The sequence below is a fragment of the Bombyx mori genome, chromosome 17 (assembly GCF_030269925.1).
Source record: "Bombyx mori chromosome 17, ASM3026992v2".
Classification (NCBI taxonomy): domain Eukaryota; kingdom Metazoa; phylum Arthropoda; class Insecta; order Lepidoptera; family Bombycidae; genus Bombyx; species Bombyx mori.
In genome coordinates this window covers 6,630,064-6,657,954 of record NC_085123.1, presented here as the reverse complement: position 1 = coordinate 6,657,954, position 27,891 = coordinate 6,630,064, and the positions used below count along the sequence as shown (strand labels likewise).

At 38.4% G+C, this 27,891-nt stretch overlaps 2 protein-coding genes across 7 annotated transcripts; both read right to left on the bottom strand.

Annotated features, from left to right (window-relative positions):
* Positions 1-1,594: 1,594 nt before the first annotated feature.
* LOC101745664 (keratin, type I cytoskeletal 9) lies at positions 1,595-27,246 on the bottom strand. Of its 6 annotated transcripts, none has more exons than XM_062673339.1 (6): positions 27,035-27,246; positions 15,077-15,192; positions 9,320-9,386; positions 3,888-4,022; positions 2,811-3,648; positions 1,595-1,809 (listed from the first exon to the last, which is right to left on the bottom strand). In XM_062673339.1, exons 3-6 carry the CDS (start codon positions 9,378-9,380, stop codon positions 1,749-1,751), a joined length of 1,095 nt encoding a protein of 364 aa, XP_062529323.1. In that variant the 5' UTR covers positions 9,381-9,386; positions 15,077-15,192; positions 27,035-27,246; the 3' UTR covers positions 1,595-1,748. The 6 variants fall into 6 exon arrangements, with proteins under 6 accessions (XP_062529323.1, XP_037872676.1, XP_037872675.1 ...); XM_038016748.2 differs by having other exon boundaries at positions 15,077-15,209; positions 27,035-27,236; XM_038016747.2 differs by lacking the exon at positions 15,077-15,192 and having other exon boundaries at positions 27,035-27,235.
* On the bottom strand, positions 20,515-27,313 carry LOC134198649 (uncharacterized). Its single transcript, XM_062673337.1, has 2 exons — positions 27,175-27,313; positions 20,515-25,576 (listed from the first exon to the last, which is right to left on the bottom strand). The coding sequence occupies exon 2, from the start codon at positions 23,621-23,623 to the stop codon at positions 20,720-20,722; it is 2,904 nt and encodes a 967-aa protein (XP_062529321.1). The 5' UTR covers positions 23,624-25,576; positions 27,175-27,313; the 3' UTR covers positions 20,515-20,719.
* Positions 27,314-27,891: the final 578 nt, after the last annotated feature.

Sequence of the window (27,891 nt, the reverse complement as noted above, 5' to 3'; positions counted from 1 at the left end):
TAGACACAAAAAGTTTCACTGAAATGGGTATTTAGTGTAATTAACTGCAGTTACAGTTGTTTTAGTAATTACATTGGAAAGGCGTTGAAAACGAAATTTAAATACGGCTGTATCTTTCTTACATTTTCGATGTTAGAGTACGTTCACTGTCACACCTTTATAATTCAAAGCGCTCGTGGTCAGTTACTCGTGGTAGGGAATTTCCTGAACCCGTGCTGGTGGGTTTTTTTGGTAATTAGTCGCCGCTGCTCATGGACTTCAGTAATTCCAGGGGTACATTCAAGCCACTGTTATACTATACACGACTTTTTTTTTTTTTTTTTTTTTTTTTTTCCTACCTAAGCTGATAGCCCTAGCGGCTATTTCAGCGTAGCCTAACTTTAGTAGGTGAGCTCACGGGGCTCAAACCTGACGATGTTGCTAACACGAACCCTAGCAAGAGTCGTGCTTCGCAGAATCTACCACCGGATCGGAAACGCGACCCACTGAGAAGATCCGGCGAGAAACTCAGTGGGCTGTGTCTGAGAGTTAATTTACTCGTCGAGCCCTTCGTCGAGCAAGCGACGGGTTCGACGAGAACGGTGACCGGTGCTTGAAGTACCTAAAAGCACCGTTAGTGGATCGGGAGGATCCGAGATGACGTGTTTTGGGCGACGTCGACTGCTTTCCATTCTGTCGACCTGGGTACTATTACTCTGCACGTCTGACACAAAGCACTTTTTACTGGTGGTAGGACCTCATGTGAATCCGCACGGGTAGGCACCACCGCCCCGCCTATTTCTGCCGTGAAGCAGTAATCCGTTTCGGTTTGAAGGGTGGGGCAGCCGTTGTAACTATACTGAGACCTTAGAACTTATATCTCAAGGTGTGTGGTGCATTTTACGTTGTAGATGTCTATGGGCTCCAGTAACCACTTAACACCAGGTGAGCTGTAAGCTCGTCCACACATCTAAGAAATAAAAAAAATAAAAAAAGCAGTCGTGCGTTGTGTAAAAACAAACCGCACATATTGGTTCAAAGTCGTGATAGCCTTTATTTAAATGAGAATAAAGATTATTACGGTCTGGAACTGGAACGCACAATGCTTCACAATAGAACATAAATTTAATTTTTGTTTAAGCTGTAAGACCCAAAATGTATGGAGCGTTTATTTAGAATTATGTACTCTTTTCTAATCAGCTACAATATTCAGAAGACAGTACTTCTACTTTGTCATATTTGCACGCTCATTCATAGTTCTCGGCATTAGTTAAATCTACTTTTTGCTGGATCTTAGAATTGTAAGTAGTTTTTTTTGTCTTTTTATCAGTGTCTTGACTGCCAGACTAAAATTTTTAGAATAATTATAACTATATATGTCTCAAATTAAAAGAAGTGTGTGAATGTGAATTTATAGTAGTTATACCGGTCTTAAAAATAATTAGTACCTAATGGAGGAAAAGGAGTCTTAGAGATTGCAAGAGCGTAAATATTTATCGATAGTTTGGTATAACAATTTTAATTATTAACTTTCATCACTTTGAATAAAATTGTCAAATTATAGATACCTTACGATTACATGCGATCTTATGAAGTCTCAATAAAAACTCAGAACTGTTAGTAAAAATACTATATTTTAACATAAATATCGAATTGAATTGAATAACAAAAAAATATATACAACATACATTTCTAGTCGAAAAAAAAAACAGATCTGTTATTGCTTTCAAAAACAAGCATATAATATAATAAACTATATATTCATAAAATTATGTCCGTATAATATTTTGAACATATTGATGTATCAGGTACGTCAAGACCACAGTCACACTGAAAATAGAAATTAAATTCAAAATATATAATGTTTAATTCGATGTGTTAATGCGTAAAATAACGAAAACATTGGGATTATAATGAGTATTATTATTAAATTGTTTGATCAGCTGGTTTATAAGATATAAGACAAAATGTTAATAAATTGACTATTTTGCTGACTGTATATTATACAAATTGAATATTAGGAAAAAATAGAAATTAAATTCAAAATATATTATGTTTAATTCGATGTCTTAATGCGTAAAATAACGAAAACATACGAATTATAATGAGTATTGTTATTAAATTGTTTGATCAGCTGGTTTATAAGCTATTAGACAAAATGTTAACAAATTAACTATTTTGCTGACTGTACGCCGTATACGGCATATATTCTATTAGGAACATTTGACCTGGGTTGAAAAATAATTTTGCCTTTCCTAATAGCGTCACTAGAAACACTTTATTTAAAAAGAAAAAGAAAAGCATTAACTTCGATTGGACTCGCTTCACTTTGTATGATATTCGTTCCAATCTGATTAAATTCGACTAAAAGCAAAGGTTTGCTTTTGCAAAGTACATATAAACGTGTGCATACGCTTATGAAAGCTTTAGCATAAATTGAGATGAAGGGTAATATATTATAGCATTTTACTGGATGTGTAATTTGATTGTAGTATAGCTTCATCTGTTTACCATCACAGATAACAAACAGTCACCACATGCATGTTATAGTGCCAAGTTATATACATTTTAAATACATTAATTTAGCCTCTAAAACGTTCACCATTCACAAAATATTTACAATACGTTATTTATTATGTATACATTTTGGTTAATATTTTTTTTATACATTTAAGATATTTTTTGGCTGTAGTTTTTTTGAGTTAGTGATTTAAAAGTTAATGGAAAACAGTGAAGGTAGTTCAAAAAAAAGCGAGGTGCTTGTGTGCCAGCACAGTAGAAATCCAACGAAGCTCAGCACTACATATGTTAAGACTGTTTGCTTTATTTACCTAACGGTCCACCCGTAGCTGACGGGCTTACGAGTGGTAGCCCAGTTGTGTTGCGCATACGTTTGTCTATAATTTTTGTTCTGATCCTGCGCATGGTTCTGTTGATAGCCTGACGGATAAGTTTGCGGATTAGAACTCCTCGAATTGGAGCTGTACGAGGAGTAGTTTGGATTCTCCATTATCGGTCTCGTATTGACAAAGCCACTGAGACCATTCTTAGAGAGATTGGTGAGGAGATTGCCGAATATGTTGCCAAGTCCTCCGCCGCCACCGCCACTGCTTCCTGGCGTACCACCTCCGATACCCCCAGCGTAATTAGTCAATGTATTAAATATGTTGTCGAGTGGGCTCTTGCCGCCTGATCCACCAGTGCTAGGCGCGTATGGGTTGGATCCGCCGTGAGAATTACTTGCGTAAGGACTGTTGCCACCTCCGTAGTGTGAGTTTCCACCGTGAGGCGAATTTCCGCCATACGACGAACTTCCTCCGTAATTGTTATTGCCGCCGTAGGGGTTATGCCCTCCTGACGATCCACCTGGATATTGATTGCCTCCATATGGATTGCTACCTCCATAGGGGGATCCTCCGCCTGTTGAACCTCCATAGGGGGATCCTCCGCCTGTTGAACCTCCATAGGGGGATCCTCCACCTGATGAACCTCCGTAGGGGGAACCTCCATGTGAGGACGTGCCGTCATATGGTGAGTTACCGCCAAAAGAAACTCCGTTGCTGGGCGGAACCGGGGGTTTGTAGTTAGGGGGCGAGTCGAAATCAAGAGTTGGTGTTTGCGGTTTTGGAGCCATTGGCTTAGGTTGCGTCGGTTCTGCTGCATGCGATCCTAAAAATAGTAACCGAAAACCGTGTCAATTTAACTAGAGAAAAAGCCTAGATATTCTACCAATAATAAATTTAAAGATTTATTTTATTGTCCTTGCAGGCATACGAGCATACGGCCTACCTGATGGTGAGTGGTTACCGTCGCCCATGGACTTCAGCAATGTCAGAGGCAGAGCCAACCCGCTGCCTACCATCGAAACCATTGAAACCAAACCGTTTATGTCATTGTTTATTTTATACCTTCGACAAGGGACTTCTTCTTGCATGTAGGATATGTGCCGCAGTTGCTTGTGTGGCCAAACGTGCACGGATCTTCGGCAAGCACGCAGACTTCGCTGTTAAGGCATCCTATATCTCTGCACGTACGCCCGTATTCTAAAAAAAAACATTATTCACCATAAACGTAAAACTATTTTTTAATTTATTCACCGCGTGGATCTAGCCGTAAATTTCTGGTGCTTAGTGAGTTTGATCGCTGAACGTTGGAGTACGGAACCTCTTAACGGTTTTTTCTAAAAAAAACTACCCTCGGGATTTTAAATGGAAAACTTTTTGTTAAAGTTCATATATTTTAAATGTTATGTTTTATGAGATTAAATTTCAATGACAGGATTTAGCTAATGGCAATAGATTTAATCTTTATTGAATTGAATAGTAAAAAATTAAAAGCGAACGCTATAAGAATTATAACAATAGTCTATCCGGGTATTATGAAAGGTATGCATGCGACTTGCGACTACGACCACTTGCAATTGATTTAACTGAAGAGACTTCCAATTCATCTCTTAAGGCGAGGGGCAGGATTGAAATTGTGACATCTGGTAACCACTACATTTTTTATTTATTTATTGCTTAAATGGGTCAGTGAGTTCACGGTCCTCTTGGTGTTAAGTGGTTAACGGAGCCCATAGATATGTACTACGTAAATGCCGCCACCCACCTTGAGAAATGAGTTCTAAGGTCTTAGTTTATTTACAATGCCACCCATCAAACCGAACCGCATTTCTTCACGACAGAAATAGGCAAGGCGATAGTACCTATCCGTGCTGACTCAAGACATCTTACCACCAGTAATTAATTACGCCAATTATTTTTGGGGGTTTGCGTTTTATCACACGATATTATTCCTTCACCGTGGAAGTCAATCGTGAAAATTTGTTATGTATGTATTTCATTAGAAAAAATGGTCTGCCTGCGGGATTCGAAAAGCGTTGCATCGCTTAATACGCTTAAGCGAATGTACCCGTCGTCTTATGTTTTAGGCCACCACGACTTCAATAAAAAACAAGATTTTTATGTTTTTTAGGTCGTACAAACGGCTGCCATTTGCACAGGCCTGCTCTAGTAAATACAGTGCTCTAGTAAGTTCTTACGATCTCAGTGTGTTATGTCAAACAAATTCGTATAAAACATTTTCAGATATCTAAGGACGTCCCAGCTTAGCCTTACAATCGTTCTGCACCCATTTTACGGAATAATAAAAAGGATTCGCGCAGGCAAAAAACGTGTCCGACAATGAAAAAAAAACCTCTTTAATAACGTATGAATATATTTTATTCAACCGTGTCTCCGTGAATTGCGCCGTTTCCATAACCGAAAAGGCGTGACGGAGTAAGAATTCGGCTGTAAGGGAACAAGGATAATTTGCATATACAAGATTATATACTTAGATTGGATTCTCCGCCTACGAGAGTCAATATCACACGTAATAGAAGCCCAGTGAGCCGCGAAACTTTTTGCCCTCGAATTGTTTTCCACTACATAGACTTTGGTTATCTATCATAAGACTTCTCATGTGTCAAAACGTGGAAAATAAACGAGACAAAAACGAGAATCTAACTTTAGATAATTGGGTCAACCATAGAAGCCGCGACGTTTTAAATCTAGCGTAATATTGAAACGAATAACAATTCAACATTTAGGGGTGCCTCGTACCAGATGTGACGTTAATCATTTCTTAAATGAAAATGAATTCCGAAGACGGTAAAACTTCGTGGTGGCATTTGAATATTCCGTGGCGTAACTCCAAAATTAGTTCAATTCAGTAAGTATCCTCTTTTCGTATATTCGTAGAAATAAGACCATGACAGACAAACCAGACCAGAAGACCAATGACATGAATGTGGTGAAATCGAATTATATATATATATACTCAACACCTATGATACCATAAAACTCTTAAATATTCCTTTACATTGACTGATTGATAACAAAAACTGTTACTAGCTTCAAACTATACACTGGTGGTAGGACCTCTTGTGAGTCCGCAAGGGTAGATACCACCACCCTGCCTATTTCTGCCGTGAAGCAGTAATGCGTTTCGATTTGAAGGGCGGGGCAGCCGTTGTAGCTATACTTAGAACTTATTATATCTCAAGGTGGGTGGCGCATTTACGTTTGTAGATGTCTATGGGCTCCAGTAACCACTTAATACTAGGTGAGCTGTGAGCTCGTCCACCCAACTAAGCCATAAAAAAAAACACGTGTGGCACTCGGGGACTGCTGCGATCAAGCTATTGCAAAGCATTTTTTATCAACTTATGCAATTACAATTCGACAATAATAATTTAATATGAAAACAACAATAAAAATAAGACCACGCTATATTTATAAACATTAACAAAAGCAAAACATTAACTGTCCCCTTCACACTCATAAGCTAGACCCCGTGAGAGAGAGATGGGCAGATTTTTCATGATCTCATGCAGCATTATTTTACTTTGTTACGATATCCAAAGCCGTATTGATGAAAAAAACAAAAACTGTATTTATAACCGAAGCATCTGACCGTTATAATCACAAAAAGACGTACATAAAATACTATGCCTAGGATGCATTGGTAGTTTGGTTATTTCAGGATAATTGACGAACAAGGTTCGATAGAGAAGACTGTCAATTCGATGCTAAACTATGTATAGAATGCCTATGCATTAGGAAAGTTTAAAACACATCTGAGTATTTTATTGTTAAAATAAATTCCAAGGCGACATTTAAGTTGGACCGAGGACTTAAAATTACGTAGTATAAAACCCATGTCTTGCGAAGGGTTGAAGTTAACTATGCTGCATCACAACATATTACCTTTTAATGTCTGCTTAGATAACATGGGTAAAGGGAAAATTTATTTAGATCCTAAAATTTTAACAAAAAAATAAATAACATAATATTTTATTTATTTATTTTTTATTGCTTGTATGGGTGGACGAGCTCACAACCCACTTAGTGTTAAGTGGTTACTGGAGCCCACAGACATCCACAACATAAATGCGCCACCCACCTTGAGATACAAGTTCTAAGGTCTTAAGTATAGTTACAACGGCTGTCCCACCCTTCAAATCGAAACGCATTACTGCTTCACGGTAGAAATAGGCAGGGTGGTGGTACCCACCCGCGCGAACTCATAAGAGGTCCTACCACAAGTACAAAATAAAGAAATACTTTTGTTATTTGCAATTTATTATGACTCTGAGTAGTAAGTACTCTGACGAAGAGGGTTCGTTTATACTGGATATACATTAGAAGTTACATAGCAAATAATATTGATAATACTATACCGGTTCTTTATTTCTTAGATATTTCTTTTAACTTTATTGGGTCGCTTTATTCATTACAGTAATAAATTGTTTGAGGATTCTCAGCATCACTAGTTTACGATAGTGTATTTAATATCTGTAAAATCTATATGTATTTTAGATTGAAATCGTAATATCGTACTGTTATAAAGACGGCTCTGCATCCTTTACTGCTGATGCACCACTGTGACCCTGCTCAGTCAGCATTTTCAGTGGCATGCAGTAAACCATAGTTCCTAATAGTCCGCAGTCCGCAGTCCAATTTCGATCTCCGTCGCGACAACACGCTTGTTGGTTTAACAATTAATTACAAAGCCAATAAAAATCTTATTTTGTGAAAACTTCTTTTTTTTTTAAAAGGGATAATCCTGAACCCTTGTAACAGTACGTTAGTAACATAAGTCATTAACTGTTTATTTTACTATCCGTTTTTATATCTTGTTGTCTATGACGACTGAATTTATTCGAATGTATTTTAAGTGATGCATGGACGGGCAATGACTTGGGTTAGCCTTTGTTTCACATATCATTGGGTGGACGAGCTCACAGCCCACCTTGTGTTAAGTGGTTACTGGAGCCCATAGACACCCACAACGTAAATGCGCCACCCACCTTGAGATATAAGTTCTAAGGTTTCAAGTATAGTTACAACGGCTGGCCCACCCTTCAAACCGAAGCGCATTACTGCTTCACGGCAGAAATAGGCAGGGTGGTGGTACCTACCCGCGCGGACTCACAAGGGGTCCTACCACCAGTAATTACGCAAATTATAATTTTGCGGGTCTGATTTTTATTACACGATGTTATTCGTTTATCGTGGAAGTCAATCGTGAACATTTGTTGAGTACGTATTTCATTAGAAAAATTGGTACCGGCCTGGGATTCGAACACCGGTGCATCGCTCAACACGAATGCACCGGACGTCTTATCCCTTAGGCCACGACGACTTTGAGTATGTAACTTAAATAAATAAAAAATACTTGAAAACATTTCAGGATTGTTTATGTTTGATAATGTAGAATAATTTGTGATTCCATACATCTGTGTTTAGAGGTAATAAAATCACACACACAAAAAAAAAAAAACGTATCATAACTTCGGATCATAACTCATTGTTTTGTTACTCTCTCGGAGGGTGCTTCGTTTTATGCGAACATTAGGTAATGGATTCGAGCCATATCTTACGGCAATCTGCTTGCTCCGTACGTGCCTTCAGGCAGTACTCGTCTGAAGTCAAGAGGTTCCCGAGATGGATCGTTACGAATGGGCATGCCAAGTTATAGAATAATGTAATTTATGGTGGGCACGCTGAATTTAGGCACACACGAATACAGTGTAACTCACTTAACAGGAAATGTTTAAATGTGACCTCGCTGTTAGACGCGCGAATTTGTACATTGTGATCATTATTAACGGCGCCTATATATTTTAGAGAGAATTAAGTTCGTGTACCTCAAGTGTACTTACTTACTGGTTGAACTTGGAATACACAGGATAATTTGTAATCTCATTCTCGTAGCGAAATAAAATATTACTTTGTTGTCTTTTTTATTGCTTAGATGGGTGGACGAGCTCACAGCCCACCTGGTGTTAAGTGGCTACTGGAGCCCATAGACATATACGACGTAAATGCGTCACCCACCTTGAGATATAACTTCTAAAGTTTCAAGTATAGTTACAACGGCTGCCCCACCCTTCAAACCGAAACGCATTACTGCTTCACGGCAGAAATAGGCGGGGTGGTGGTACTTACCCGTGCGGACTCACAAGAGGTCCTAACACAGGTAAAAATAAAAAAAAATCAAAAGAAACAAATCGCCAATATCTATCGGATAGTTTGTTATAGGATGTTCGAAAAATACATAGCACACAGAGAAAACAAAAAAGTTCAGTACCAATTTGATCCAATTGAAGCTTTTTTTGGAATTATCTCCTATAAACACCAACATATATTAAGATGTTATTTTATATTTAATTAAGAATAAGATAATTTATAAACCTGCTCAGTAACCTGTTTATTGGTACTATAAAAACTTGTTTCTCTTCACAATTTACAACTTATCGCTTTATTTTCGATTCTTCGGTCTAATTTTTACTTACTTGAGTATCCATCGGCGTAGTATATTATGGCGAAAAGAAGAACAGCAGTCTTCCAATCCATATTTATCTGGAAACAAGAATAGGATTTTAATTGTAATTATTACAAATCTATATATATAAAAATGAATTGCTGTTCGTTAGTCTCGCTAAAACTCGAGAACGGTTGATCAATTTGGCTAATTTTGGTCTTGAATTATTTGTAGAAGTCCAGAGAAGACTTGAAAGGTAGATAAATGTGAAAATGGTCGGAATTAAATAAAAATAACAGTTTTGTTTTTCCTTTGATGTGTCGGACGGATTCCTTTTGTTTGTTTTAAGTTTATTTTATACAAAAGTTTAGGTCTTTTATTTATCGATTGAGGCACTACGAAGTCTGTCAGGTCAACTAGTTACAAATATTTTATATTAAACATTCTTAATTTATTTAGTTACTTGGATGTGATGATTTTACATAATTATGTTGTTCACAGTTCGTAATCAAATAAGATGGTCGTCTGGCACTTTCGGGTATCGTTTATTAACTACGTGTCGACATTCTGCAAAACGTTAACAAAGTCCGAGATGAAACAACCCGAGTATTTCAACGCTGCACACGTCTCATATGGTCGACAGCGTTTCTCAAAGTTTATGACACCTAGCTGACACACCCTGAGCAATTTCGCCTGAAACTGTTCTGTATAACCTCGTTACCAACTACAGCGCTGCCAATGTACGAGAGTAAACGTTTTGCGGGAAACGACAGGAGTTGTTTCTCTTTATTGAAAACACTTCGCCTTCTGGAGTTGCATGTATTCTTACTTCTGCTTCGTACAAGTTTCGATATTGCCACTGTTCCGTATTTCGCAAATTTCGACTAGAACTAGACTGGAAATATTGTCTTCTAGCATTAAAACTGTATAATCTCAAAACTTACTAATTTTACATGAGTGTTTTAAATGTTTAACATGTAATATTTTTAATTTTAATCTTAATTGCAACATTTATTTTTTACCAGTTGCATTATCTGTCTTTTAAAGTAAGATAAAACTATGTATTAATTTTGTTAATAGTAGTCAAAACATAGGTATATGTATAAAAAAAAAACACTAAATTACGCTGTTTTGACAGTAATTATGAGAAAAATATTGGTGATACCAAATGTTTACGCATATTAACTCAATTGCGAACATTTATGGAAATTGTTTTTTACTTACACTTTTAATGCAAAAAAGGCGGTATATTACAATAATTGGCAATTGGTTTTTTTATGGTTTATTTGTTATCTAGAGAACTAACCTCACATTTACGATGGACTGGCCGACTATCATTCACCGACTTACCAACTGAATATGTCAGATTGTTAGTATCGCCCCCACAATAGCGTAACTATCAACGCAATAGACTGATTCGAGACCCCTGTGTGTTATATCAGCAAGAACTTATTGGTTTGACCTTTACATCAAACTAATGTCACACAGTTGTAGCTTCACTACGCTGCAATTTTACTACACTTCAATTACCTAGTTTCATGTAATGAAATACGAAGAAAATATCCGACTAATGGAAAACCTGTGAGTCAACTAACGGATTTATAGGGGATGGATTGGGTTCACCCCTATAGAAGGCGTTATTTGAAGGTCGCCGGGGTCGAGGGTTGGGCTAGTCACGCAACTAAAGTTCAAATAACTTGATACAAGCATAGTTTGTACGAGATAAATAAGTTTAGTTCTTGTAGGTTGGTGAATTTTAAATTTATTATCTAATAAGTCCCTACTGTTAAATTACCTTTAATTACCTTTAAATCTTACAAATCAAAAGTGTCCGCAATGCTAGACATGTAAATTATTATTTTTTATTTATTTGGGAAACAAAAAGTACAATACAGACATATAATATTTTAAAAAATAGCTAAACAATCACCAAATATGTTTCCACAATCAAAATCACATAAGTGGAAAGTGAACAGAGAAGAGAAATTTAGAAATTTAGGTTACAAAAAAACAAAAGCAACACAATACGCACTTATTATTATGTACATCAACTTACACTATAAAACTATAATACTCATCGGACTAAATCACCTTATAAATATTTTAAAATAGCTTTTCTATATGCTACAAGTGACAAGCAAAAGATGTCAGCATTAGAGAAATTAGCATCATACAACCTACAAGATCTACGGACAAAAGAGTTAGAGGCATATTTCGTTCGAGCCATAAAAAAGATAAATGTAAGCATTTAGGTGGGTGGCCCATTTACGTTGTAGATGTCTATGGGCTCCAGTAACCACTTAACACCAGGTGGGCTGTGAGCTCGTGCACCCATCTACGCAATAAAAAAAATTAAAACTCTCTACATACAGTCTACGGGCGCAGCAGAGTCAACGCAGCATCAATCGCGTTTGAGTGGCAACCGCTTGGCACGAGAAGGCCTGGTCGCCCTGTACATACTTGGCGACGCACCGTGGTGAGTGAGATGAGGACTGCCAACGTGCCCTAGAGTGATGTCAAGGAGCAAGCGTAAGACAGGGTCAAGTGGAGACAACTTGTGAGGGCCCTATGTACCAGCGGGGTACCCTAGGACAACAACAACAACATTTAAAACTATGAAAAATTCTTATAGCTTTTGGTGGTAGGACCTCTTGTGAGTCCGCGCGGGTAGGTACCACCACCGCCCTGCCTATTTCTGCCGTGAAGCAGTAATGCGTTTCGGTTTGAAGGGTGGGGCAGCCGTTGTAACTATACTGAGATCTTAGAACTAATATCTCAAGGTGGGTGGCGCATTTACGTTGTAGATGTCTATGGGCACCACTTAACACCAGGTGGGCCGTGAGCTCGTCCACCCAACTAAGCAACAAAAAAAAACTTCAGAGGTGTCAAGGGACACCCGGATGGAACGAAGTTCCTTTCGATTAATTAGTGAAGGAATTGTAATATTTTTTTTTAAGTTATAATAATAAATTACGGCATTATGAAGAAGAAAAAAACAATACTATGAACTAAATTACTATTGTTGAAACGCTATCTCGAGAAACTGTACTCATTACGCGGACCAATCGGATACGAGCAATGTCACGCGATAAGCGCCTACACGTTGATTGGTCAGAATGACGGATCTAAAGTGTCGTGACAACTTTTCGTAAGAATTTTTTCCGTCTAGCCCCCTTTCACAACGCGCGATAAGGAACTTCGTTCCAAAAAAAAAAGAAGGATTAGAAAATTAAAAGACTCTCCATGGGGATATTACAAGCCATAAAGCAGAAATTGGATAGCGATACGAGAGATATATTGTCAGACATAAAGCCGTGCTCGGTAACTTTCTACCCATTTCCGCCAGCCCACTTGTGAATCGTATTTCGGTATCCGTTTTTATCTTTTTGCGGACGCCGAGCGGCAGCGGAACCGTGAAGTGACAGCGGCACCAAGCCACTTCGCAGCTCATATATCACTTGAGCCTGTTACGGCCCTGTTAACGGTCCGCCTGTCACCTCCGCGTTTCAGCCGTCCACTGCCATCTCCCTCGCTGTCTATTGTCTGTTTAATGGATTTCTAATTCTCCTTGTCTCTTTTCACCGGTAAAGTTCATTGGTCAAGACATATATATGAAAATCTTATTGTCATAAAAAAATATATAGGTGTGTTGCTTTAAATTTTAGTTCAGGAAGTGTGACATTTAGCCGTGTTATATACTTTTGTTCGGCACGTATCGAAACTTAGTATTGAAATTATAGTTACATCTATACTAATATTATAAAGCTGAAGAGTTTGTTTGTTTGAACGCGCTAATCTCAGGAACTACTGGTCCGATTTGAAAAATTATAGCCCATTTATCGAGGAAGATTATAGGCTATATAACATCACGCTAAGATCAACACAAGCGGAGCACCGATAAAGCGTGTTTCAAAATCGGGGTTGTTTTTACCTTTTGAGAGCTTCCGCTGCGTGCGCTGCAGAAACGGTTAAAGTTTCGCTAAAATAATGTATGTCAGAATTGTTCCCCTTTAAAAGATATAAAAAAAAGTCTGCGACAGCATATGTCTATATGTTAAAGTTGGCTCACTATAACGTTTTTTATGCTAACCAAATTTGTTCTAAAATAAAGCATTATTTGTGAACTATTCCACGCGGACGAAGTCGCGGGCAAAAGCTAGTAAAATATAACCTTAAATGTAAGATGGTTTATGTTTCTTTCAAACACTGCATCTATAAGATTATCTTATTAATATTAAAAAAGTCAGATATCGGCTACTTTTATCGCGAAAAAAGTCAAATGTGCATACATAGCAGATCTCCTATATTCGTTGATTCATGATTCCTAAATAGTTTCGTATCCATTTTTCAGTCGAGTATTGTGCCTACATTCATACAATTAAATATTGACCGAGAAAATTGTATATATGCGTCTGGCCTAAGGCTTGAGAGTTGAGGGTTGTTGTTTCAAAAATTTGGAACTCACAATGCTCTACTCCCGGACATGTAATAACTTTGGAACACGATCTCAAAATTCATTGTTCTTGGGATCCGACCGCCGCGCCGAGTTTAAAGCAACGATGTTTGTTGGATGTCTGGATATATCGATGGATATTCTGTGGTGTTTGCAATTCTTGTTTGCTGAGTTTCGTATAAGAGTTGGATTCTCAGAGCACCTTTTTAAATTAAGTTCATTTCTGGTTCGTAAGCCGTCACGCGTTGCTATATGAATAGTAAGACAGACGTTGTTGTATTTGAACCTTTCTTGACCTTATGTCTGAAATTATGTTATGTTTTATGATGAAGTTAAAAGGGGTATTTTTTTGCTTACACAGATGAACGAGCTCACTGGGCACTTGGTGTTAAATAATTATCAGAGTCCACAGTCATCAACAACGTAAATGCCGCCATCGACCTTGAGACATGAGTTCTAAGTCTCAATTCTATAGTACAACCCCTTCCTTAAAACCGGACCGCATTACTGCTTCACGGAAGAAATGGGTGTAGTGTTGCTCATTCGGGCTCACAAGATGCCCTACCGTCAGTGATTACGCAAATTAAATTTTTTAGGGATTAATGTTACGATGCTTATCATTGATTGTGGAAGTCGTTAGTCAACATGTATTTTAAGCATGTACTTCATTGAAAATTTTGGAATCTGCCTGCAGGATTCGAACATCGACACAGTCACATTGTTCAGTACCAATGAATCCGGGCGTCTTATCCCTTAGTCTACGACGTTTTCGACCAAAATTCATCACGTAACAATTATTAGGAATAGATTTTTTTTTTATTGCTTTGATAGTTGGACGAGGCTTACAGCCCACCTGGTGTTAAGTGGTTACTGGAGCCCATAGACATCTACGACGTAAATGCGCCACCCACCTTGAGATATAAGTTCTAAGGTCTCAGTATAGGTACAACGGCTGCCCCACCCTTCAAACCGAAACGCATGGCTGCTTCACGGCAGAAATAGGCGGAGTGGTGGTACCTATCCGTGCGGACTTACAAGAGGTCCTATCACTAGTAATTACGCAAATTATAATTTTGCGGGTTTGATTTTGATTACACGATGTTATTCCTTCACCGTGGAAGTCAATCGTGAACATTTGTTGAGTACGTATTTCATTAGAAAAATTGGTACCCGTCTGGGATTCGAACACCGGTGCATCGCTACATAGGAATACACCGGACGTCTTATCCTTTAGGCCACGACGACTTCTAATAGAGGGTCCAAATGCATTGGAAGACCATACATACAGAAGGAAGGAAGACTGAACTGATTATTTTGGAAATGGTCAGCTATCACCTGTTATGTACGCTTCGTCTTTGTCTGAATTATTTCCAAATATACTCAAGTAGTATATTGCTCACGATTTCGTTTCTAAATATAGCACGTGACCTGTTCATGAAGATTTTGATTTTCTGGAAGGTATGACGATCTGTGAAAAAAATGTCTAAAGCAACAACGTAGTCGGTTTACACAGTCAGCGATAATGATTTTAGTACTGACGTAATGCGTGGTGAGACTTAAATTACTCACACGTGTTTGCAGAAAAGTAATAGTAAAGTAAAGTGCGAAATATTTTACATCAACAATGTTGGCAAAAATATTTGTTATAATTCTTACATACGTACTGTTTTCAATCTATATATTAATACGTGAAGCAAAAACTTTGTATCCCTTTTTACGAAAATTGCTCGGACGGACGAGTATGAAATTTTCCACACTTATAGAGAATATAGAGATGAAGTGCATAATGCTAATATTTTTTTAAAATAATGCTTAAAAGATACATTAAATCAATAAAGAAAACATTAAACACACTACATACCATGTATTTGACGCACACACGCATGCATCTATTTATTGTCAAACTTTTGTTCTTGACGTCTGTTGTCAAATTGAGATTAAATATTGTTTGTCTTTGTTAATATTTTTTATAGTGTAGTCTTGGCGAAGATTATAGATGTATAAAATACAATCATAGTAGTGTAGGTACAAACTTACAATTCCAATTAATTATAGTCGAATTTCGACTACTGCGGGACCTCTAGTATTGAATTGAATGTCATATGATAAAAGAAGTTCAGTGTGTTTGCGAATCGATAAGAATCATTATATTGCTATTATAGGTTAATATCCAAAATTTCTTATCATTTTTAGTATTGATTTACAGAAGAGGAGAAATTAACCTTAAATAATTTGAAGTGTACAGTGCTATGCATATGTGCTGCATAAAAGAAAAATCATTTCTCCTTATGATATTTCAGAGTAAATAAGAACTTGATTTCTAAGCTACAAGCAGATTGTTTTGTTAAAACAGTGAACGTCCTAAGAAACTTAACGAATAAACACTTTTAGGATAAGACCTACCTCACACATGCAGTTTCCATATACGGAATATCGTGTTCGTACGTGATCTCCGATACGCGTTTCATAAAATTCATAATTTGTTCTGTACGCGGTAAACTTACATGATCACAGATTTTCGGAAACCGTGAACTAAAAACTACAATTACTGATATGAAACTTTCGATCTAAGGAACGCTAAAATCGTCGTGTACCTAAAAAAATATATATATACATTGCATTCTTAATTTTATTTTAGTATCTTACTGGTGGTAGGACCTCTTGTGAATCCGCGTGGGTGGGTACCACCGCCCTGCCTATTTCTGCCGTGAAGCAGTAATGCGTTTCGGTTTGAAGGGTGGGGCAGCCGTTGTAACTATACTTGAGACCTTAGAACTTATATCTCAAGGTGGGTGGCGCATTTACGTTGTGGATGTCCATGGGCTCCAGTAACCACTTAATACCAGGTGGGCTGTGAGCTCGTCCACCCATCTAATAAAAAAAATAAAAAAAAACTACTTACGGCTGGGGTAGATAGGTGATCGTGCAAATAGATATGAAGCATCGATCGAAATAGAGCTTATACTAAAACAGTATTTCATTTATCGTTAAAGTAGAAGATAAATTTTAACTATTTATAGACGATTCTGACTGTTTCTGGATTACATAACAGCACGCTTGAGGCAATTACTGTCCAAACTTTCGCAGTTAACTGACACTACAGACAGATTAATATTCCATAAACAGGGCTAAATTATTATCGAGCGTAATACAAGTTATCGAAACTCGGTCAAAGGGCGTGAGGTCGTAAAACACAAACCGATCCAAGTTATCCCACATTTTAAATACGCCGTCTTTATAAAGTATTATGGTTTTGCACGTTGCGTACTTTGGGATTATATACAAGAGAGCATTAGTGCAGTTAAAATGAAGACAACAAACAATACATTAAGCTATCCTCCTAAATACTATTAACTAATCGTGCGAGAATTGCATTCAAATCATGCTGGCCTTTCCATTTAAATTAGAGTCTTCGATCACAGTACTATTATTGATCGAAGATTAGAGTATTATAATTTAGTTACATTCGTTGCGATACGGTAGGCAGCGGCTTGGCTCTGCCCCTGGCATTGCTGAAGTCCATGGGCGACGGTAACCACTCACCATCAGGTGGGCCGTATGCGTGTCTGCCTGCAAAGGCAATAAAAAAAAAATGCCTTTCTTGTAACGAGGCTTAAGAAGAGTTTTGAGGGGGTTAGTGACGCGTCTATGTCGGTGGTGTATTTGATGTCCAAGGGCGACAGTATCGTTTGTTTACTGAGGCGATGAAAAAAAACTAAGCGAACTTATCTTCGATTATATTAACTAATGAACATTAATAGCTCTCTAAATTCTTTGGCATTTTGCAAAATCTTTAAACGCTTTGCTACCAGTCACAGTTTTACGTTTCAAGGTGCAAATACAACGTTCACTTTAAGATCAATGAGCTGCGCTTACCATCAAGAGAGCATCTATCTATGCTATACCTATCAACACTAAAATGAGATTTAAATGTGTGTCTTTTTACCGAGTAGTGCAATGAAGAATTTCCAACGGCCGGTCATTTAAATCAATTTTATTTTCAAGCGCTTTATCGCAATTATTGTGAATTCCCGTGGCGTGAGAAAACCGGTTGTTAGTAGAAACCACATGATGTAAACATCCTTGAAATCGGTCATTGGTTAAGATAAAGAACGATTGTATTCTAAGAGTTCTTCGCTAGGGTTTTTAATTATGTTTAATTTCAATCAAAATAGTTGTATTTACCGAAACTTAAAATAGAACTGTCCTAGAATAAGAACCATTGATGGGGTAAATTCCATAAACAATTAAATAATAGATGCACATGCATAATGACGTCACCCTTCAAATTACGAGCGTGCGAAAGAGATAGCCACATGTCTTTAGTTTTATATTTAATCGTTTTTAATTTTAGTGTTTAAAATGAATTTCGCTCTTTTTCACAAATACGTTTCTCTTTAAAAGTATTTACTGTTGCATAAAAAAATAAAGTACATAATTATTTAACTGCATGTAATGATTTATTTTGCTTATTTTATTTGTGTTTGATTATAGCTTTAGTGATAAGAATGTTCCAACATTGTGATCGAATCTTTGTTTTGGTGTTTTCATTACTACCTGACATATAATTATATCGTTTATTTAACCTGGTTTCCTTCATAGTGCCAAAGCCAATAGATATGTGCTATATTTGTCAAATGAATTAAAACAAAAACAGGGCTTTATCTTAACTCAACTTACTGTTAATAACACACTGATCGACCAGTGATGCGTAATTTCCTACCGTAGATACAAGTAAGGCTCGTATACTGGGAATTTTCCGAATTCTTAGGATCAATGTAGTGTGAGTAATAATAAAATTTATTTAGCTTCCTGTTGTTGAATTTGGTTTTCATTGTCTCTGATGAAACTTTGTGTAACACGTAGGTACGTAATGTGAATATTAGAACATCACGAATTAAATACGACAGACAACAGAAATTGTATAAAGTACCTATCTACTTTTTTGCACGTTTAAGAATCGGACTGTGTTGATCTCAAATAGTACTTCTTTTTCTCCTTGAATATTAATACATTGAAGCATATTTGCTCCATTTCTTCCCTCGCCATGTAGGATACCAATATGATACTTAATTAAACCTACTTTTACGGTTCAATCTTGCGTTTATTATTTCCATTCGTTGGAACTAATATTATATAATGTAAAATAAAAACAATGCGAGATTAAGTCGTAAAAGTAGTTTTAATAATGTTTATGATTCGGAAAACCGAAGAAAATACTATAATTTAATGAAAACTTTTTAGTCAGTAAACTACGAACGTATTTTATGAGTCAATAACATAAATATTAGTGTTTATTAAATTATTTAAAAAAAAATGCTGGCTGATACAGGTGATTACGAAATTTCGAACGAGACTCTTTTAAAAGGTAATTTCAGTTTGGCCGCTGTTGGATCTTTCGCGAACTTTCAGATACTTGAGGACGAAATTACAAGAAAGTCATTTTTAAAACCTATTCTTTTTTTTTAATGTTTTGATGGGTGGACGAGCTCACAGCCCAACCTAGTGTTAAGTGGTTACTGGAGCCCATAGACATCTACGACGTAAATGCGCCACTCACCTTGAGATATAAGTTCTAAGGTCTTAAGTATAGTTACAACGGCTGCCCCACCCTTCAAACCGAAACGCATTACTGCTTCACGGCAGAAATAGGCAGGATGGTGGTACCTACCCGTACGGACTTCCAAGAGGTCCTACCACCAGGGATTACGCAAATTATAATTTTTGCGGGTTTGATTTTTATTACACGATGTTATTCCTTCACCGTGGAAGTCAATCGTGGACATTTGTTGAGTTCGTATTTCATTAGAAAAATTGGTACCCATCTGCGGGATTCGAACACCGGTGCATCGCTACATACGAATGCACCGGACGTCTTATCCTTTAGGCCACGACGACTTCTACGACGTAAATGCGCCACTCACCTTGAGATATAAGTTCTAAGGTATCAAGTATAGTTACAACGGCTGCTCCACCCTTCAAACTGTAACGCATTACTGCTTCACGGCAGAAATACGCAGGATGGTGGTACCTACCCGCGCGGACTCACAAGAGGTCCTACTACCAGCAATTACGCAACATATATCTCAACATATATCTTTTTTATCATGTTTATTATCATTTAATGATCTTGATTGTTTGCTAATATAAGCTACTAAATCAGCAAAAAAGCCTAACATACTTTTACAATACACATTACTTTTTGCGTTTAAAATTTCTTCGCAAATACAAAACTGTTCACGCAAATTAGAAATAGAACGAACATTTTCTTCTGATTATAAAGCATCTAGTCTAAACAAATGGACGATGAAAATACTATACGATCAAATGCCAATAACTTGTTCACAAAGTCGCGTCCTTGCCGTTAATGATGAATTTCCGGAGCAATTCACATGGGTACTGTCTATGTTTACACAATATCTCTATCACTAGGTGCAGCTTCATAAAACGTGACTTACAGGTATAATGGCATATATGTATGTATCTTATTTATTTTATTTTTAAGCAAAGGATTAAATACAATAAGTACATATTTCATACTCATGCTAACAGTTGAATTTTAGAATAAACTATCTGTTAGTTCTACCTGTAACTTCGCTCGCGTTTTTCCCGTGGGAATGAGATGTTTCTTCGTCATAATATATGAGTCGTCTATTATCAAAGGCGGCAATCTGTACATTTGGACAAAAATTTTTTATTGATATGTCAATACAGATTTATTTGAATATAATCGTCTCCTTCAAAGAATACGGTTCAAAACCTGCATTAAATAAAGGTTAATAGTTAACCTGTTTTGTGTTGTCCAGCTGGAGCACTGGGTATGAATACTCCAGAGGGTCCCACAAACAAGTTCGAAAAGGAATGGTAGCGAGCGAGGTGCGGACGTATTCTCGTGTGTATGCTTCGGTGGTTGCGGGTGAACTGTCGGCGCCAGTAAAGGCGCACGCGCGGCTTGCCAAAAGGAAAGCCCCTCGGTCGCTACTCTTTGAATCGCGCCGGGAGCCGACAACGAGAGTCCCTGATTGGTCGCGGCGCGCGATCAGACGCGGCTGCCGACGCGGCAGGCGTTAGGGTTGTTATATACTCCCCCTCTAGTCCTGGAGAACGCCCTCGCTCCTGGACTAGGACATCTACAGCTTTAACTGGGCGTCCACGTTTCCTCTTAGGAATCACAGGTTTGGGTAAGGAGTCTTTGTTACCGTGGTAACAGGTAAGGTCTTGGGTATGGTATTTCCCTAATATAATATCAGGCGGTTTCTTCGAAGGATTTAAACAGTATGGGAGTACTGATATTGGTGTATGCTCACCTGTTTCGATGCGATGCTCAGCAAACGGAGTTGGACCTCCCCCTGCTCTGAAGATGTGTGCGTGCCTGTCCAGTACGTCAGCGAGCGCTTGCCGCTCAGCTGGCGTAAGGTGAGTACCTTCGTCATCCCTAAGGATGTCTGTAGCGGCGCAGGAAACTTTGCGCGACTTAGGTTCGAAACACAGATTATATTTTACCATCGCATCATCACTGAAGAACCAAACCTCTTCTTTGAAGTCGATTACTACTCCAGCTGCGGTAATAAAATCTATTCCTAATAACGTTTCATTATTGGTGGATTCAGGAAATATGAGGAATGGAGTGGAAATAATTGTCGTCTCTAGGCGTACATCGAGTGTGGTGGTAAAAACGTCCATAATGCGCACCACACCGTCGGCAAGTCTGACTCGTTGAGAGGAAACGCGGAGAGGGTGGTTGTTCTGCTGGAGGAGAGCGTATAGCGTATGACCCGCGATGCAGTGTTTTGCAGCTGTGTCTATTAAAGCGGTGCCGTCAAAACCCAGTATATTTATGTTAAAAATCGGCCGTACGTCACGACCAATAGGGGGTCCCGTAAGATCATCATCTCCGCCGCAACCATAAAAACAATCAAATCCCATTACATCACGCTTATTCCCATATTTCGGAAAATTCGGGTTTATCCCGTTTTTATCACAATAATTTTCAACTAATGGTGTACAAATATTACTGTCGCCCGGACATCTTTGATGAACAAAATTTGAATCCTCTGCGACCGCGCAGGTTACTGTTTGACATTGCCAGTTTGCATTGGCATTGCAGCAAAGATGTCCGTCGACGCCAGAAAACATATCTAAATGAATACTTTTGTTTAAAAAAAAATTATCATTTTTAGGTTCGACAACCAAAGAGTTAACATTTTCAGTTGTGGCGGCTGAAGGGTTAACATGAGTAATGTTTTCGCTCAGACTATTATTATTTTTGCGATCGTCACTCGATCGATTACATGTTATGAATTTCGTGTTGCATGCAGTGATATTGTGGTTCTTTTCTCGAGAAGAACCTGGGCGATCAATACGAGCTCGATCGGCATTATCACTGTTATCAGTAACCTTAAACCGCGAACGATTTGAATTATGGGCAGCAAAATTATAATTTTGTGGAATTCGCCGCTGTTTATACTGTGTGTAGGTATCAGTGCATGCATCACTATTTGGCAAAATAGGTATACAAGTTTCATGCACTAAATTAGAACTATGAATACGGTCTTTTACTGATTTGTCGTTTTCAAATTTAAAACACACTTTTGAATCGACACAATAAAATGACTGATCACTTTTAATTTCACTTTCACTAGATTTTGAGTGAGTTTTATTTTTAGATAAGTTAGTATGAGATTGATCACCTTGTTTTGAATCTAACTTACGACACTGGTTCTTCTCGTGACCGAAGAAATGGCAATACGAACATTTCGGGCGTCGCTTCCTTTCGACGGAGTCAAATACACGCGGCGTTCCGGGAACGAGCGGCGGCTGCGTCGCGGGCTCGTGGCCGGGGGCGGCGCCGCTCGGAGCGCACGCGGCCGTGCGCGCTGCTACTGCTGGCGGAGGGCGGGTGCGTCCGGTGCCGGTCGTCGACTCGTATGGTTTTCTTGCTAATTCTCCCGTCGGTCTTGAGGCATCGTGCTCGTAGCGAAGTTCGTCCGTCGCGACTTCAATTTGGCGCGCTCTTTGCAAGAGCACGTCGAATGAACTTACTTCGTCGCGGCGAAGTCTCTCCCGTACGCGGCGGCTGAGGAGTCCGTAGATCATGTCCAGCTGGACTTTCTCGCTTAGGTCGCCGGCAGGTAGCTTCGCGAGAAGAGCGCGCGTCGCAGCGATGAAACGGTCCGTTCTTTCGTTGTTTTGTTGACTTCGTTTGAATAGTTGAGCGTATATACGGTGTGGAGGTCTGCGATCACCGAAAGCGTCTCGTAGGGCTGATACGGCATCGCACCACGAAGATATGGAGGACTTCACACCCAGCCACCAGACGGCGGCGTCGCCGCACAACATCATGGACAATCCCCGGACGGCGTTCTCATCCGAGATGTCGGAGCAGTCGCGATACGCCTCAGCCGCATCCAGGAAGGCATCAAGCGACTCATCTGCAGTCCCACTAAAGCGCGCGGTACATCGGGCGAAGTTCGCGTGTGCATGTGATGCGGGCACTGGTGTTGATGTGTTGTGCCGTATCGTTTCAAATAATGATTTCAAAACCTCTGTTTGGCTCCGCTGTAGTGCCTCTACTATTGTTGACACGTGCTCGCTGGAGAAGGTGGCTTCGGCGGGGGCCACGTGGCTGTCGCCGGATCGGTTGTGGTGATTGGAGCGCGAGGCGTCAGCAGCGCCGATTTCGCAGGCGGGAGACGCGCTCGTAGATGCTTCTCGAAAGGACTCGTAGATTATGCGCGAGGCGTCGCCGGCGCCATTTTCTTGGGCGGCGGACGCGCTCGGGGAGACCGATCGCGGGACGCGGACAGACGATGGGTCCGTTGCATCATCATCCCTGCGATTTCGGCTAGCACGGTTATCACTTCGAGTGTTCACCATGATCATGAGTTCACAATTTTATTGGCAAAACCGGTACGATTCGTCGACTCACCGCTAGATTTTCCTTACCACGTTGAGGCGCCAGTTTTGTGTTGTCCTCTTTACCACGTTGAGGCGCCAGTTTTGTGTTGTCCAGCTGGAGCACTGGGTATGAATACTCCAGAGGGTCCCACAAACAAGTTCGAAAAGGAATGGTAGCGAGCGAGGTGCGGACGTATTCTCGTGTGTATGCTTCGGTGGTTGCGGGTGAACTGTCGGCGCCAGTAAAGGCGCACGCGCGGCTTGCCAAAAGGAAAGCCCCTCGGTCGCTACTCTTTGAATCGCGCCGGGAGCCGACAACGAGAGTCCCTGATTGGTCGCGGCGCGCGATCAGACGCGGCTGCCGACGCGGCAGGCGTTAGGGTTGCTATACCTGTTATTTATCTAAGATGTCGTTCCGAAGAGTTTTGTGACTGCCAATGGAATACAAAGTCAATAATTCGTTTTTCTGATTTACCTTTTTTTTTTTTTTTTTTTTCCTACCTAAGCTGATAGCCCTAGCGGCTATTTCAGCGTAGCCTAACTTTAGTAGGTGAGCTCACGGGGCTCAAACCTGACGATGTTGCTAACACGAACCCTAGCAAGAGTCGTGCTTCGCAGAATCTACCACCGGATCGGAAACGCGACCCACTGAGAAGATCCGGCGAGAAACTCAGTGGGCTGTGTCTGAGAGTTAATTTACTCGTCGAGCCCTTCGTCGCAAGCGACGGGTTCGACGAGAACGGTGACCGGTGCTTGAAGTACCTAAAAGCACCGTTAGTGGATCGGGAGGATCCGAGATGACGTGTTTTGGGCGACGTCGACTGCTTTCCATTCTGTCCGCAGGATCGGGAATGTGATTTACCAATCATTGTCCAAAAGTCAGATTGCCGCCTTTGATAATAATCGACTCATATAGTCTATTTCACTCTACTGACATAACAATATCACTTTAAAAAAACAATGCCCAATCTTTGTTTCATTTTGATTCGAAAGAAGGATACTTAACTTGTTATTCACTAAACACACTTCTATATTTTACTTTATTTGTAAAAGTATGGAGTATCGATAATTGAGCCAACAAGTTAACACCATACAAAAAAGTATATTATATTAATGAGCGGTTTTCCTTGTCGACGTAATTTCAGAGGTTTTGATTCTCATAGTCATTATTGTAAATACTAACAAACCAGCGTTAAAAGCAACTAGGGGAATTCTAATTTTAGAATGTTGGCAAAATGCCATAGCAGCACCATCGGGGCTCAGAATTGGAAGGGAGTCGTATCTCACATGTATTATGGCTTACTGTGGGAACCATGATTTAAAATAACCAGATCATTTGAAAAATTCATCTGAATCAACAATATAATTTTAATTAGGTATATCTGTTATATACATTATGGGTGCTTTTAAAAAAGTGGTAACTGCAGGCTGCAACTTGGCTGTGCTACTAGTTTTGTTGATGTCCATCAGTGACAGTGATTACTTACAAGAAAAAATGGGTAGGATCCGGTCCATTTGACGGTTGGTGATCACCACCACTCATGGCCAAGCCTTGCTTACAGGCTACCATTAAGACCCAAGTCCTAATTATTAGGTTTAAATTTTCTGAAGAAATTAACTCCCTGTCATTCCATAGTTTAATTTTTTTTAATTATAGATATGTCGAAACTTGTTTTATTCTGCCTCTCCTCTCTCTGCCTTGAAAGTTTTGTTAAGAATAATTTCCTTCATTTCCTTCTTCAAGTGGTATTCCCATATTTCAAATAACTGATTATTTTTGAGTTCTTTGATAAGACTCATAAAGCTTTCTTATAGCTTTAATTAAGCAATTCAGTTACACAGCAGCTCAAAGTCAGAACTAGTGTAAAGCTGTTAACTTATTCTGAAATTGCACTAATCTGGACGACATTGCTTAACAAATTTGCTCCACCACATTAACTGCAACAAATTGCAGGATATTTCAATTTTCCACTTGGAAATATCACCACTATACATCCTTGTCATGGAAGTGATCCAATCACATCTTATTATTGGTTTTAATTGGTCAAACTCTCAGAAAGAAATATTCTTTGATTACGATATTTTAATTTATAAATACTGGGAGTAAATAATAGTATTTCTGAAGATGAACTACTATACTAATATAAACAAAAAACAATATTAGTTTATCAAGCTAATCATAAATAGTTATATTCTTAGTAAGTCGTCTTTTGTTATCTCTTAATGGTGGTACTCTTTGCTGGATATCAAAATTGTTAAACCTTAAGGTTCCAAGATCCCAATAGGCCTTATGTTACAGGCAAACAATACATGCAATTAAAACTACTTTCAGAGTTTCATTTTCCATTTTTATTCTGCTAATATTATTTCTGATGTCTGAAATACTTTAGTTTTCGTGGACCAACAGAATTAAGTGTTTATTGTCGACATTCAAATATTGTATTTTTATTTTACTAGTAATAATGAAACAATGACAAAAATTAACACAAGTTTAAACTGTAAAGGTTGCTTTTTTACTGGTGGTAGGACCTCTTATGAGTCCGCATGGGTAGGTACCACCACCCTGCCAATTTCCGTCGTGAAGCAGTAATGCGTTTCGGTTTGAACGGTGGGGCAACCGTTGTAACTATACTGAGTCCCTAAGAACTTATATCTCAAGGTGGATGGCGCATTTACATCATAGATGTCTATGAGCTCCAGTAACCACTTAACACCAGGTGGGCTGTAAGCTCGTTCACCCTTTTAAGCAATAAAAAAAAGCTTTACTTATGTCTGTGACTGACAAAAATTAGGAAACTACTATAAAATGCATACAAAAACTATTACAAACATACAATGCAGGGCATATTGTGAGCTTGGATATGTCTTGTGATTTAAAGTCTATGATGCCATGCACAAATACAGACAAGACCTCAATTTCAATCTGAAGGTACCGGTTGTTGAATCAAACCTACTTTATAGTTTTTATACACAACTCTGTTTTATTCTTTTACTTGTCACTTCAACTTTGTCAATTCTCTCCCCATAAAAATAAAATGTTAATTGTTTTACTTTAATTATCGTTTATTTTAAAATCCACAACACCGGTCACCAAATATTAATACATAGTCTCGTAATATTGTCACTGGGCCTAATTACTACTATTTTATTATTTTAATAGTTAATCTCGTTTTTAAAATATTCTGTTTGTGATAAAATAAATTGTTGCCGAGTTATAATGAAAATAAGGAATTCGTGTGAGTCACTTCCTTTAGTAATTTTATTATAACATGGTAATGTTGCAAAAAATTTCCTATTCAATAAAACTTGATTTAAGAGTAGGTACGTTTACACATTTATGTTATTTGTAAGCTTAAATAGAAAAAAAAAAGTAAAAGCACAAAATTGAACACTTACCTTGTGACAAGATCCCTTTAAGACGAAACGTGAACTTCCAAATCCAATATTTCAACAATCTACTTTTGTTTCTAATCTACAAACAAGGTCAATCTGAATTGTCAGTTCATCAGGAAAGGATACTTGTAAGGAAAACGTACCTAATCACTGAACTGGCGTAACGTTAACGTTTATCATGTTCATTAGTCTGTTCGAAGTGAACAAACTGCGAAAAAAACATGAATGTAATAATTGCGATTTAATGTTTTGAATGAATGTTTTGATATTAAGATAAAACTGGTTGACATTTGACTGCAGGATAGCTTATTACTTTACTTGTAGGATAGACAGAGATGGCTAAATTAGTCGGAAAACATGTGTCAGGGTAGGTTTAAAAAAAAACTCAGCGACAGATTTGCATTTTTTAAACTTATTTTTGGCCTGGGAATAAGTCTTTTGAGCCATTTGCCCTTAATTATAACAGAAAATATACTGACAAGAAGTCTAAGACAAGAATAATTGAAAATAGGACATATTATTGAAAAAATTTAGCAAAGGAGTTGCCTAAGCTGTTGCACCTAGAGTCGAGAGTTCAATTCCCACATCGGACAAACATTAATTGTCTGGGTGTTTATTCTCTATGTATATATTCTTATATATTATAATATTAGTATGTATGTCAGTCTCTGGCACCTATAACTCAGAGAATTCTAATTTGAGGCCGGATGACCGAGTGTGACTGTTTCCCGGATATAAAAAAAGAGACGAAGATATTTAATTTGAGATTTTTATGAATTGGGATACAATTATTAAATTTTAATGAAACGAGAATAAAGTCTTAGTAAATTGTGGTTATATATTGAGACGTTTTAGAAGAA

Bases quoted from the DNA above. Each gene is read 5' to 3' on its own strand.
- LOC101745664 (XM_012690132.3), bottom strand. From the start codon at position 20,420: ATGTACAGATTGCCGCCTTTGATAATAGACGACTCATATATTATGACG. The intron at 4,023-9,319 runs GTAAGTAAAAAT...GTTTTTTTTTAG, and splicing joins CTACGCCGATGGATACTCAA to AATACGGGCGTACGTGCAGA. The intron at 1,810-2,810 runs GTAAATAAAGCA...TTCTATTTTCAG, and splicing joins AGCTACGGGTGGACCGTTAG to TGTGACTGTGGTCTTGACGT.
- LOC134198649 (XM_062673337.1), bottom strand. From the start codon at position 23,623: ATGATCATGGTGAACACTCGAAGTGATAACCGTGCTAGCCGAAATCGC.